Here is a 13,962-nt window from a genome sequence, read left to right as displayed (position 1 = left end):
CTCTCCTGATTCAGACGATATGACTTTTTCAATGAAGAAAGCAATATTATGGATAAAAACCTGTATTTTAGCCAGAAGCTTTGAAGTTATTTTATTTTATTTACAAACGTGCAGGTTTTCTCTTCTCAAACCTGAGTGTTGTGGATCACTTGTGGATTATTGTGTTGTTTTGATCAGCTGTTTGGACTCTCATTCTGACGGCACCCATTCACTCCAGCAAGTGATGCAATGTGAGCATTTCTTCACATTTATTCTGATGGAGAATTTAACTCATATACATCTTGGATGGCATAAGGGTGAGTAGATTTTCAGAAAATTTTCCTTTTTTTGGAGAACAGTTTAATATTAAATCTTTAATATTCCAACTTTAACAAAACATTTGTTTGTTCATGCCTCTCTGATGTTGGTTAATGGTCACACGACATGCGGATAAAAAAATACAATATTTATTTTGAATGACTAAATACACTTTAAATTAAATTAAATGTCAAATATCATATTTTTGTTTTAAAATTATATATATTTTAATTTGATATTTTTATGATTTCATTTTTAGCTTTTCATCAACTCATGCACCCACTGACTTACTGCGAACCACAGTTTGGGGATCCCTAATTTAGGACCTTAAAAGTTGCATTAGAAATGTAAAAATTGAATGATCTGTTAATGCATTGCCATGCAAAATGGTTAATGACTTGTAAAAGGCATCTAATAGTCTCAGAGGTGGAATATAGTCATGAAAAACTCAAAAAACACTTGGATCTCAGGGGGAGTTTTCACGACACCTTTTTCTACCAAAAAATAGAAAACATATTTTATTTGTTTTGGCCATCTGTTTATACAACAACGGCATACTCGGGCCTGAAAATACAGCGTTTCAGTCATTTTCACTGACCTGTGAAAATAGGGATCTTTTCAAGAGCAAAAAGGAAAATCTGTCCCTTAGTAAAACATTGTCGTGTAAACACCCTCAGAGAGAATAAAAGCATAAATATGACCCATGTGATAATTATGATTGATATGTCAGAGAGTATAAAGTACCTGATAAGGGTAGTTGTACCAGCACTCTCGTGTGTTCCACAGCCACGGGCTCTTTAAAACCAAACACAGACACACAAATGATCTCCAGAGCTTTCCACTAAAGACAAGATAACGCTCTTTCAATTCTGCTACATCAAAGTGTGAAAAAAATACTATACTGAAAATACAGTCATTATCCTCTTTGAATCCTATTTGAATCCCCTCGCATCATTACGTGGGAAAGTTAGCTGGCATCAAAGCCTGGTGTTGTGAAGCTGATGATTGTGAGTGATGATTTGACTGTGAGAATACTGACATATGATCCAATCCAACGCTACTTTTAGCTAATTAGCAACTTCACAGCATCGTTCTCAAAGGCCACATACAAGAATAAGAGACATCTGATGCCGTAACATCATTATATGTTCTTTAAATGACAAACCATGGTAAATTCTCCTTGGGACAAGTAGAAACAAGTGCTTTAATGGCTTAAAACGCCCATGAATTTTTAAATGCTAGCGCTGTTTGGTTGCGATTCAGCTAGTTTGTTTGGTTCAAGGGTTCAAATGCTTCTTTAAATTCAAATGCCTGTGCAGAAAATGAATCGGGGTTGTGAAAAGTAGTGGTTATGGGTTGTCTCCAGTTTAATTGTTCTGCATTGCATGGATTCAAATGGACGACAAGTAAACACATATACTCTGGATGGTTTCTTCAGTTTGGTAGTACGATTTAATTTCTCTTTAGAGTGCTTGTGCTACAATGACCAATCATTTTTAGGACAAGGACACTGAAGAATCCAATACTAGTTTCTCAAAAGCCTGCTCTTCCTAATTAAGATGAAGGCAACAGATGAGTCTCTCTGTTCTTCAGTTCTTGAGCCTGTATGAGCTGTAGGTCTGTTCTGGGTTTTTTTCAGACCACTTCCACTCCCGCTCCTATTAATAACAGCAGCAGGAGAAGCGCGTCCCATCTGAGGCAAATGAACTCATTCAGTAAAGTGCACTGTCATGCAAGTTCAAGCAGTTCACCTTTAGCCTAGTTTCTACAAAGACACACAGCTTTACTTGTGTCTATTCATAAATAATCCTAGAGATGTGCTCCCTAATATGGAACATTGCTTTTTGGAACATTGCTTTTGAATTAAAATGATATAAAAATGATGAGTAAAAATGATGCTTAATATTCATTTAAAGGAACAGTTTATTCAAAAATTATATTTATTTGTTTGTATTTGCATGCTTTCCAAATCTTTATGAAAGTGTACAAAATATTTACATATTTTTTTTAATCTAAATCTAGCTCTCTCTCTCTCTTGCTATATATCTATATCGATATATATCTATCTATATATATCTATCTATATATATATATATATATATATATATATATATATATATATATATATATATATATTACTAATCCCTACTATTTTATGCATTCTTCTGTTTATATTTTTTTTATATATTTTTTATGTTTTATACATTTATATTTTTCATAAATATCATTTACAGATATAAACAACATACATTTATATGTAATTTTATCAGCCTATTGCTGCATCAACTTAAAATTGAGAAATGAATGCAAACCAAATTGCATATGATTGATGATGATAGGCTTCATTCAAGTAAATGTTTGCGATATACTGTCCAGCCCTAGTTTGGAACAACAAGACATCGAGTAAACAATGATCAGAATCTTTATTTTTGTGTGAACTAATCTTTAATTGCTTCATTGAAGAGTCAAAGATGATGTTTACTTGGAGGAAAATAATCTGCATTGTGGACAGAGTGATGAATTATGAATAGATTTATGAGAGGACGGGAAGAGAGGGAGAGAGAGTTCATGGATGATGTCTCTCTCGGCACAGTACGACACAACAAATAAAATCAAAATCAAGTCAGGCCTGACATCTCTCTAACTTCATCTTGTCTGCACCCCAAGAGGTGATGAAAGGCAAAACGAAGAATAACTCACAGTGCGCTGCTGCATTCTGTAGTCATGATACCGAGTAAATAAATAAAAAACTGACACTGCATCGATTTGATAATGCTGTGAAACAAACAAAGCTTCTCTGCTTGAGAATATCCTGTCAACAAGACAGAATAATGGATGTATCGTCTTGTCAATCATAAAAGATGTACTTATTTTCACAATGACCCTCAATTATTCAGTCAAAAGAGATGTTTACCTTCTTCAGGAAGCGCACGCCGTATGTAAATATGTACAGGTAAAACGTGAACCTCCACCTGTGAAGAAAACACACAGAACAGGACATTCAGAAACATTGCAGTTTGCATTACTATTGCACCCAAAGATCATTTTAATGCAGAAGCATCAACAAGAAAAGCTTTGTGTCCTCATTTCATCCCGAACACCTGCGATCAGGTTAACCTCACTCCTCACGCTCAAGTACTTCAACACTGATTAGGAATTCAATGTGCAAGATGTCCTGTTTTTTACGTCCTGCTGTTACCGAGAAAACTTTTCACAGCACATCCTTCATAACAAAGAGGAAGCTGAAGATAGGGCACTGGCCTGGGCTGATATAACATCTCATTCTGTCCGCTCCCTCCATAATAACAAACATACACTAACATTTAAGCTTGGGGTCAGCAAGGTGTCTTTAAAGTTATTCATATTTTCATTCTGCATGGATGTGCATTGATCAAAAGTGACAGTAGGGACATTTATAATGATTTCTATTTCAAAGGAATGCTGTTCTTTTGAATTTACTCAAGAAACAAAACAAAAATAAATAAATGCATCATGGTATCTGCAATAATTTCAAGCAGCACAACTGTTTTCAACATTAGACAGTAAACCACTAATTTTGCAGTCCAGTTCATATTAAAACAAGTACTACACTTTAAAACATTTAAGAAATATGTGATTCTTCATGATATGACTCTTTAATAAACGTTAATGCTTTTTCAAGTGCATTTTATTCACGTTGACTTGATGTTGAGAGCAAAATCTGGGTTATGAAGCAACAGCAGTTTAGAAACACTGCTCTAAAATGCTCTGCAACAGTCGCTCTATTTTTCAACATGTCATCTGTATGAGTCACCCCAAACCAGTTTTCCACCACAAACCACACACACACACACACACTTCTTTCACCAGGCTTTCCAGTGCTGATTCATGTAACCTTTTCCACTATTCTTTTGAACCCCCCCCCCCCCCATCCATCAACTTCTGCAAGTCAGGCTAGGCTGCTCGAAAGAAGTCTTTCTTAAACTTTTCGGGCCAAGAACCACCTTCAGTTGAATTAGACTGGCCTTTGCAGAACTCCAGAAGAGCCTTAAAAACATACAATCATGTAAAAAAGTTAGGACACCCTACTGAACTCCATGGTTTTCTGTATCAGGACATAATAAAAAACTAGCTGGTCCTTGGCAGGTCTTAAAATATGTCAAATAAAACCGCAGATGAACATGTTACATGAATATTATTCAATTACATAAAAATTAAGCCAAAATGGAAAACCATGTGTGACAAAGTTAGGACACCCTATGGTTCAATTGCCTGTAGATCCACTTTTAGTAGCAATAACTTTAATCAATCATTTTCTGTATGACTTAATCAGTCTCTGACATCGCTCTGGAGGCATTTCAGCCCGCTCTTCTGTACAACATTGCTCCAGTTTATTGAGGTTTGAGGACATTTGATGATGCACAGCTCTCACCACAGCATTTCAGTCAGGATGAGCTCTGGACTTTGACTGGACTATTGTTACCCCTTGATTTTTTTTATTTTCAATATCATTGTGCCGCTGCACCACACAATCTTTGCCAAGCTTTAGCTGTCAAACGGATGTCCTCACATTTGACTCTAGAAGACTTTGGGATACAGAGGAGTTCATGGTTGGCTCAATCTCAATGACTGTGATGTGCCCAGGTCCTGAGGTTACAAACCAAGCTCAGAATCAGCCCTTCACCAGCAGCATGCTTGACTTTTGGTATGAGGTGTTTTGGTATGAGGTTTTTATGTGGCATTGTGCGTTATGGACAAACAACTTCTCCTCGGTCTCATCTGTTCAAAGGACGTTGTTCTAGAAGTCTTATGGTTTGTTCAGATGCAACTTTTGCTTTATCGTCCTGGCTGCGATTTCTAAATGACCTAAAATGTTTTGCTCTTCCACACTGAACTCAAATTTTCAGGGAAATATTTTTTTAACTGTGGTGTACATCGATCTAACTTTAGCTTTTTACATATACTAATTGAATTGAATCCATGAGAGTTGTGTTCATTTGCAAATCTTAATGAGCAAAACTTAAAAGTATCATAAAAAAGAAGCTTATTTTCACCAGTACTTCAAAAGCCAATGGAGAAATTCTAGGCTAACTGGATTTGCCTTTAAGAACGCTTTCATCGTATCATTTGTTTTCTTTCGTATTGCGTTTCTTATTTCAGTAAGACAAATCATTCATAAATGCATGAAAAGAAATAACACAGGAGTGCAAGGTAAAAGTGTCTAAATGAACCAAACTGAATTGCAATTGCAAAGCTGTTGGTCAGAGTAAATCAGAAGAGGGATTTATTCCCAAATCTTGCGTCATTATTTCTCTAAAGATGACATGACTTCTGAAATATCATCAGTGAGAAAGATTCTCAGATCACTATATGCGAATCTCCATTGTTAGACAAGGATTTATCAGAAATGGTTTATTGGGAAACGGCGATATTCAAGGGGAATGATTGAAGAGTCAGAAAGCAGGGGGGTTAACCTGGCGTGGTCTTTTTAAAGTGCCCCTGTTATAGATCTCTCTGCCTGTGGTCAGTTTCCAGCCGATACCTCCGAGAACAAACCGGAAAAAGAAACGAGTCTCGCAGCCAAACAAACACCTTCCACAGACACACAGCGCTCGCTGAGGCCCACTGACCTCTGGGGTTTACCATGTGATACATGCCTTTAATTACTGCTTTGATTTTCACACAGACAGAGCCCTCGGTCGCTCCCCATGAGAAATGAAAACAACATCAACTGCGGTTCCTTCCTTTAAGGCTGAGCTTCAGTGCAGATGGACACGGAAACCACCCACAGTAAGAGTCACTGACTGTCTGACGCACGGAGAGCCACTGAAATACTTCAAGATACTGTCAGATAGAAAAACCAAATACGAAACAGTACAACATATATTTTTGAAAAATGTTTCTATACCAATTTAAAACATTCAAGTAGGGCTGCACAATTAATCACATTTCTATCATGGATGCTTAAGTCAAAGTCCGCTTATGCAATTCTGTGTGCTTAAGATGCATCTTCATGTTATCTATAAGTTTGTTTCCCATTATTTTAATTGTAGTTTTAGTATAACATTATAATACATTCATCTTTTTACTTTTTTATAACTTAAAGAAGAAACCAATCTGATGTATAGTTGATATTTGAGGCTCAATAGAAAAGCACTAAAAGTTTTTCAGTTAGTGTTTCCAGCTTGTTTATTTTCATAAAAAATACAGCATGCAGTTGTATCAAACAATGCTATAGACACCATTCAATGTAAATTGTGGTAATCATAATTAATAAATCGCAATTACAATTTCAAGGGAATAATCGACAATTATGATTTCTGTCATAGTCGTGCAGCCCTACACACAAGCTAATAAAGAGGAACAAAGAATTAATAACATTAAATATTAAATATGGTTTAAAATGTAAAAAATTAAATGCTATTCCACTGTTAAGTGTCACTGCGAAGCTATTATAGTTTTTATTAACTTTTTTTTTTCTATTTTAATTGTTAGTAGTAATTTTTGCAGTGATAAGTAATTTATTATTTTAGCACTTCATGTTAAACTAAATGAAAATGTGAAATGTTGCCTTGGCAAGTAGCTGAAATCATCATATATACAAGTCATTATTATATATATATAACAATTGCAATTTACACACTCCATCTTTACATTTGAGCAAAACTAGGTTTGTAAAAAAAAAAAAAAAAAAAGATTATAAAATATATAGATAACAATGAATAATAATAACATAATAAATAATAATAACAAATAAATAATAATCAGTAGATAAATCAATAAAAATCTGAATTGAATTCCGTCCAATGTAATTCTTAATTTAGTGAAAAACTATGTAGAAAAGAAGTCTTGGTCATTTTGAACTATTTATTTGACTTCTTGCTTTAAACAGTTTGAATCTACTTGGTTTGGTTGAAATGATGTTTCAAAAAAAAAGAAATAACGTCAGGATTATAGAAGCTCTAGCACTCAGTCCTAACTGGAGGAAAGCAATGCATTTTTCAGTGTGTTTCTCAGCTCATTATTTGAGAAGCTTTGGACGTCTTGCGTTCGTTCAGCTGCTGTACAGAAAGCAGATCAGAGCCGCTGACCTTGAAAGACCTTCCAGATACACCTATTCTCTCCGAGTCTCCTCCGAAAGAGAGATGCTCAGCTCTGTAGTTGATCCGTGATGTTGTCTGACAGGCCTCTGAGACAGCAAACACCAGATCCTTTAACTTACATTGAACCGAGCCGAGACCTTTCCCGAGCGCTTCTTCATAATCAACGGCTGAGAGAAAGAAAGATACTGTTGGGCTAATGATGGCTTTTGAGCACAGCTAGGCCTTTGTTAAGCAGCGAGAAAATAATCTATTGAGGCATAATGAAATGAGAGGGGAGTGTTTCTGTCTGGTGTCCTGGTAACTTCACACACTGCAATGTGTTGCTTTATTCTTGATCAATAGTAAAAACAAACGAGCAGGAGTTATTTACTTCATTAGAGGTCGACGCAGTTGTCTGGAGACAGGTTAGTTACACATAAGAGGGGATGGATAGAAAAAGAGAGAGAAATAAGCATTTGAGTGAAATTTATAGATTTCATATAATTACTGCAGCTAGTTCAATATCTATTAACTAGCAAAGCAGCAGCGATCACCTACTTCGTTAGCACCCTTTAAGTATTTTTCCCATTAATGTTGTCCACACGGATTAAAAAAATCCAACTGAACAACTTTGAATCAAAAATCTGGAAAAATTGGCAAAGAAGGCTGTGTATTTTATTGAGGATATAACGAAAATCCCAAAAAGCCCAACATATTACAATTTAATGAAAAAGATTGTCTATATTATTATTATTATTATTATTATTATTATTATTATTATTATTATTATTATTATTATTATTAGCATTAGCATTATTAGCATTATTATTATTATTTAACACTCAAATTGTTTAATTTGACGGAGAGCTAACATTCGGTTTGATATTTTTATTTAGCAATAATAGTAGTAATATTAATAATAATCATTATTAATAGTAGGGCTGCACTAAGTATAAATCAATATGACTATATAATAATAATAATAATAATAATAATAATAATAATAATAAACTACAATACCAAAAACACAGCAAATTACAAAATGTATATTATTATTATTATTTTATTTTATAATTACTATATTATTTTTTTTAATTGTATAGTCATATTAATATACAATTAGTGCAGCCCTAGAAATATTAATAATTATTACTAATAATAAACTACAGTCCCATAAAGCACAGCAAATTATTTATATTTAATAAAAAATAATGTATAAATTATTACCATTATTGTCATATATATATATATATATATATATATATATATATATATATATATATATATATATATATATATAAATTAATGCAGCACTACAAATAATAATAATAATAATAATAATTATAATTATTATTATTATTACTACTACTACGACTAATACAAAAATAAATAAAAAAATAACCAAATGTTAGATCGCTTTGATGCTGTCAAAAAATAAATAAATAAAAATTATATATATATATATATATATATATATATATATATATATATATATATATATATGTATATATATATAATTATTATTATTTTATCGTGTTGTCTTCTCAAATGCATGTTAGCACGAACTATAAACAGTACGGCAACATGCTACTCTAAACATAACCTAATTCTGTCAGTGTTGTATTTTTTCCGGCTTAGATTTTTACAGTGAAAGTTGAGTTGTATTTGTCCTGGTTTTTGTTTGTTTTGTTTTGTTTTGTAGAAGAAGAAACATTGGTTCATTTACAGCACATACTCTTGTTAGTGGTGTAACCTCGACTGACTTTACACAACAGGGTTTTTTGATCGTCTTTCTCACTTTGCGAGGGCTCACAGAGAGAGAGAGGATTATTCCACACCCACAGAGAATAAGCAATATTTTTAGTCTCCATAGAAACACTGTATGACTTGAACGTTTCAATGGATTGCGTGGTCAGTTTTGTGCGTTTCAGTTCAGCATTTTGTCAGAGATCTGTATGAAATCTGCCAGATGCTGTGTGTTTGTCGATGTTAAGCCTGACGCGGTTATTGCATAATGTCAGAGATGACCAGAATCATGCTGCAGATGCAATCTCATCCAAAGAAGGGAGTTTAAGTCAATGTAAGAATGACACGTTCTTGGTTTGACGTAGTCCACAGCAAGTCCAACAGACTGGTTTTCTACTGAAATAAAAAAAAATTAACTCAATGGTTTAACTTTTGAAATTGAAGAAATTAAGACATAAAATAAAATAGTTATTATTACTATTATTAAATTTAAATTTTACTATTATAACTATATAAATAAGCATTAAACTATCTATAAATTATTGTTATTATTACTTTTATTATAATATAAATAAGTATTATAATTTATATAGTTATTACTGTTGTTATAATTATTATTACTACTATTATGATAGTATAAATAATTATTATAATTTATATAAATTAATAATATATTTTTTATGTTTATTAACATTATTATAATATAAATAATAATTATAATTTCTTAAATCACAGTAAAAACATTTTTAAGTTTAATTGCAATTGCAATCATAATACAAATAATAATAAATATTACATATAATAATAATAATAATTTATGGAATATAATAATAGCAATAACGACAACAAATTGGCAAAAAGTAATTATATTGTATATCAAGATGACTATATAATAATAATAATAATAATAATAATAATAATAATAATAATAATAATAATAATAATAATAATAATGTTATCATTATTAAATATTATTATTATTTAGTCATCTTGATATATAATCACTTTTTTTCTGCTAAATTGTGCAGCCCTTTGGAAAACCTGGAATTTAAACATAAACAACATAAATCACATAAAAAATATTACATTTATTTTATTTTTGGTTATTTTTAAATACATTTTATCACAAAAATCGTATAATTTATAAAGTAAAATATCACAATCCTATGTTTTCCCCAAATCGTGCAGCCTTAGGCTAACACTGCACAGTTAGTTTTCACCGGCCACAGGACGTTCTCCAAAGTGTCTTCATCTTAAATCAGAGTCTGTCTTTTATTCTCTGAGAGAAAGGCATCATTTGGTGATTCTCATCAGGCTCCACTCAAACGTGAGCGTGCTCTGTGATCTCTGAAGACTGTGGCTTCCTCTGAAGTTAATGACACACTGATCAGAAGATCTCTACAACCTCCGGGGCTTTCAGACACACACCAACAGAACCAATCCCACCGCCGAAGACACAAAAGCTGAGCAAAACGGTGAGAAGTTGCTGATTTACAGCGAAAAAAGCAACGGCGAGCTGCTGATGAGGGTTCAGCCGAGTGACATGATGCAGCTCAGGAACATCAGCTTCTGTATTACTCACTGTTACCATGCTGAAGTAATGGGAGATAAAGGATGATAAAGATAGAGATGCTGTGGACAGGATGAGCAAAGACAGGCAACAACATGGAGAGATAAGAGAGAAAACTGAGAGGTAAAGAAAGACAAACAGGAACAGACTGTGGCCTGCTTGCCCTCATGCCGCCTAACTAGTGGACACTGGTACATAATAACACACACAGGTGACACCTACACTGTATCTAGTGCAGACACGCATCCCTCGGCCAGAAACCCACAGGGAATGGACTGAATTATTAGTCAAAAGTTTAATGTTCAGTATTATTTTTAAAGAAATGAATACTTTTATTCAGCAATCAAAAGTTACAGTACGGATATTTGTTATTAAATACATAAAACAATTTTATTTAAAATAAATGCTGTTTTCTGAACTTTCTAATCATTCTATAAAGAATCCACGGACATATTAAGTGTATCAGCAAATCAGAATATTATCATGATTTCTGAAGGGTCATGTGACACTGAAGACTGGAGTAATGATGCTGAAAATACAGCTTTGCATCACATAAATAAATTACATAAAAAATATATATTGTTATAGAAAACAGTTATTTTAAATTGTAAAAATATTTCTCAATTTTCCTGTTTTTACTGTAGTTTAAATCAAACAAATGCAGTTTCGGTGAGCTTAAGAGACTTTGAAAATTATTTTGAGAAGAACTGAGAAGAACTACTTAATAAATGTTCCTTATTGTGAACGATTCATCAGTGCACATTATTCCAAAGGGAAAAAAATGTCATAGCACTTGACCAAAATATAATATCTTGTTCTCCCTCTCAAATGACTTTCCCCACTTTTCAACCACATGGTTCATTTTAATAAGTAACGTCCACTTTTCAGCATCCAATCAATTCCTGATGGATACAATCAAGTCCCATCCTACACCTTTTCTTAATGAATATCCTGTTTCACACAGAAACGCATCATATTATGAAAGTAACATTAACTACATGACAGATATCACTGAAATAGCCATCCTGCAGCACAAAAAACAGAAACAACAGAGCTGATTCTCACATGCTCTCGCAGAAGCGCGCCAGTGTGCTCGGCTTCTCCTGGTTGCGTCGATGTCTGAACCAGCGTTGGATGGTCCTCACGTCCCAGTCCAGCTGCTTGGACAGACCCTCTAACCTCTTCTCATCGGGGTGCTGTAAAACACAGCAGACAGAAGCGTGTCACTGCAGAGATCTGCCACAAACAAACCACATCACTGTGGATTTAACAGCTTGAAACATTCGCTGGGTGCACATTTAAAACAGTTGTCTTTAAAAAGCCATCTGCACATACGAGTGTAATTATAGCATGCTGTAATATCTGCAGTACTGGGGTTTCCATTGTGACTGAACAAATCTTTCAAGCATTCTCAGTCACTTCCTTGTGCTAATTCATGAATCCTTCCTTTCTAGGGACGTTTCATTGATTTTTCGAGCTCACTGAACCCCTTTGAACTTGTCTGAATGATTCAGAAAGGCACTGAAGAAAACGCAAACAGAACGAACGGAGCACGTCATTGACAAACGAGGATCTGCTGACCATCAATGCCTGAACAAAAGAGGCTATGCGCTCATTCAGTTCACAGACGCGTTTATTCAGTGTGTTAGGACAGCCAAAAACTGTTTTAACATTTATGGATCTGTATAAATGGCTGATGATTAGACACTATTAGTATGACGTCAATTGCGAGTGTAATAGTTCAATTATTATCCAAGATTCTAAGAGAAAAAGGTACAACAGCTTTCACTGGGTCGGAATCTTTTCAAAAGGTACTCCCTTGTACCTTCTTTACGTCTTAAAGTGTGCATGTACACTTTTAAAAAATTATAAACATTATGTGTGTGTGTGTGTGTGTGTGTGTGTGTGTGTGTGTTTTGTAAACTTCCTACCGTTAATATATCAAAACTTAATTTTTGATTAGTAATATGCATTGCTAAGAGCTTCATTTGGACAACTTTAAAAGCGATTTTCTCAGTTATTTATTTTTTTTTTTTTTGCACTCTCAGATTCCAGATTTTCAAATAGTTGTATCTCGGCCAAATATTGTCTGATCCTAACAAAACATACATCAATGGAAAGCTTATTTATTCTTTACGATGGGTAATATATGGTCATTGATGCAAAATAAATCCCTTTAGGTCTCCTATGGCCATAAATAGTTTATTTTTTGAAGAAATGGTCAGAATATAAAATGATTTTAACATCAATGAACATCTACTGTTTTTATACCAAAAATAACAGCCCCAAAACTGATGTCTATCACGAATGGATTTCATCCAAACTCAATCAGTTCAATTAGACGGATGGATCTGCTAACATGCCTCTCCCGGAGGTCTCTCTGTCTCTCTGCGTAGCTCCGTTTCAGGCAGGAATGGTCTTTTCTTAAAGTCTGTCTGGGTCTCCTGTGTTTGAGAATCTGAACATTTGTCAAGGAAACTTAGTTCTGTTGTGGCTAAAAATAGTGCGGATGTGTCAGTGCACATGAGCTGTGATAAAGGCACACACGTCAAAGAGCCTCGCTATCGCTCTGAGACCGCGATCAGCTGTACAGTCACTCCACACTGCCCTCACCATCAAGACAAGGGCTTCTTCTTCTTCTTCTCTTACATGACAACCTTTGCTCTGCTTTAGATCAGAAGTTCACTCTGCCGGCCTCGGTCCCAAATGAACATCAGTAAGAGCACTGACATTTGATTCAAGATAAATGAACTCGCATTACACACTGATTCAACTCAGAGCAAGTGATAAAGTCGCAGCACCACAGTGAATGCAGGAATAGTAATCGAGGCCTCTCTCGCTTCAGTGACTGTGATGAGCGCTTCAGTTTGATTCTGATTCACACTCTCTGCAGGTTTTAATCATCTTACTGCATTATTAAACAATGCTTTAGATAAATGGCTGATCATGTGATAATGATCTTAAAAATTCAGCTTTGCATCACAGAAATAAATGATAATTTAAAGTATAATAAATGTAAAAACAATCATTTTAAGGTGTAATAATATTTCACAATATTACAATTTATTCTGTATTTTTGATCAAATAAATGCAGGCTTGATGAGCAGAAGAAACTTCTTTCAAAAACATAAAAAATAGTAATGTTTCCAAACATTTGGTCTGTACTGAATATATATATATATATATATATATATATATATATATATATATATATATATATATATATATATATATATATATATATATATATATATATAATTATTAGCGCTGTCCGTCAATTTATTTTTT

At 33.7% G+C, this 13,962-nt stretch overlaps 1 protein-coding gene across 1 annotated transcript in view; it reads right to left on the bottom strand.

Annotated features, from left to right (window-relative positions):
* Nucleotides 1–13,962, bottom strand: part of LOC113108267 (ceramide synthase 6-like) — a 38,990-nt gene that overhangs the window by 17,217 nt on the left and 7,811 nt on the right. Inside the window, exons 3-5 of the mRNA XM_026271195.1 lie at nucleotides 11,740–11,870; nucleotides 3,212–3,269; nucleotides 1,042–1,092 (exon numbers count right to left, since the gene is read on the bottom strand). Of these exons, the coding sequence (XP_026126980.1) occupies nucleotides 1,042–1,092; nucleotides 3,212–3,269; nucleotides 11,740–11,870 (240 nt within the window). The remainder of the gene's footprint in view (nucleotides 1–1,041; nucleotides 1,093–3,211; nucleotides 3,270–11,739; nucleotides 11,871–13,962) is intronic.

The sequence above is a fragment of the Carassius auratus genome, chromosome 9, assembly GCF_003368295.1.
Source record: "Carassius auratus strain Wakin chromosome 9, ASM336829v1, whole genome shotgun sequence".
NCBI classification, from domain to species: Eukaryota; Metazoa; Chordata; class Actinopteri; order Cypriniformes; family Cyprinidae; genus Carassius; species Carassius auratus.
Note: the sequence above shows the minus strand (reverse complement) of the source record. Positions and strands in the feature narration are given on the sequence as shown.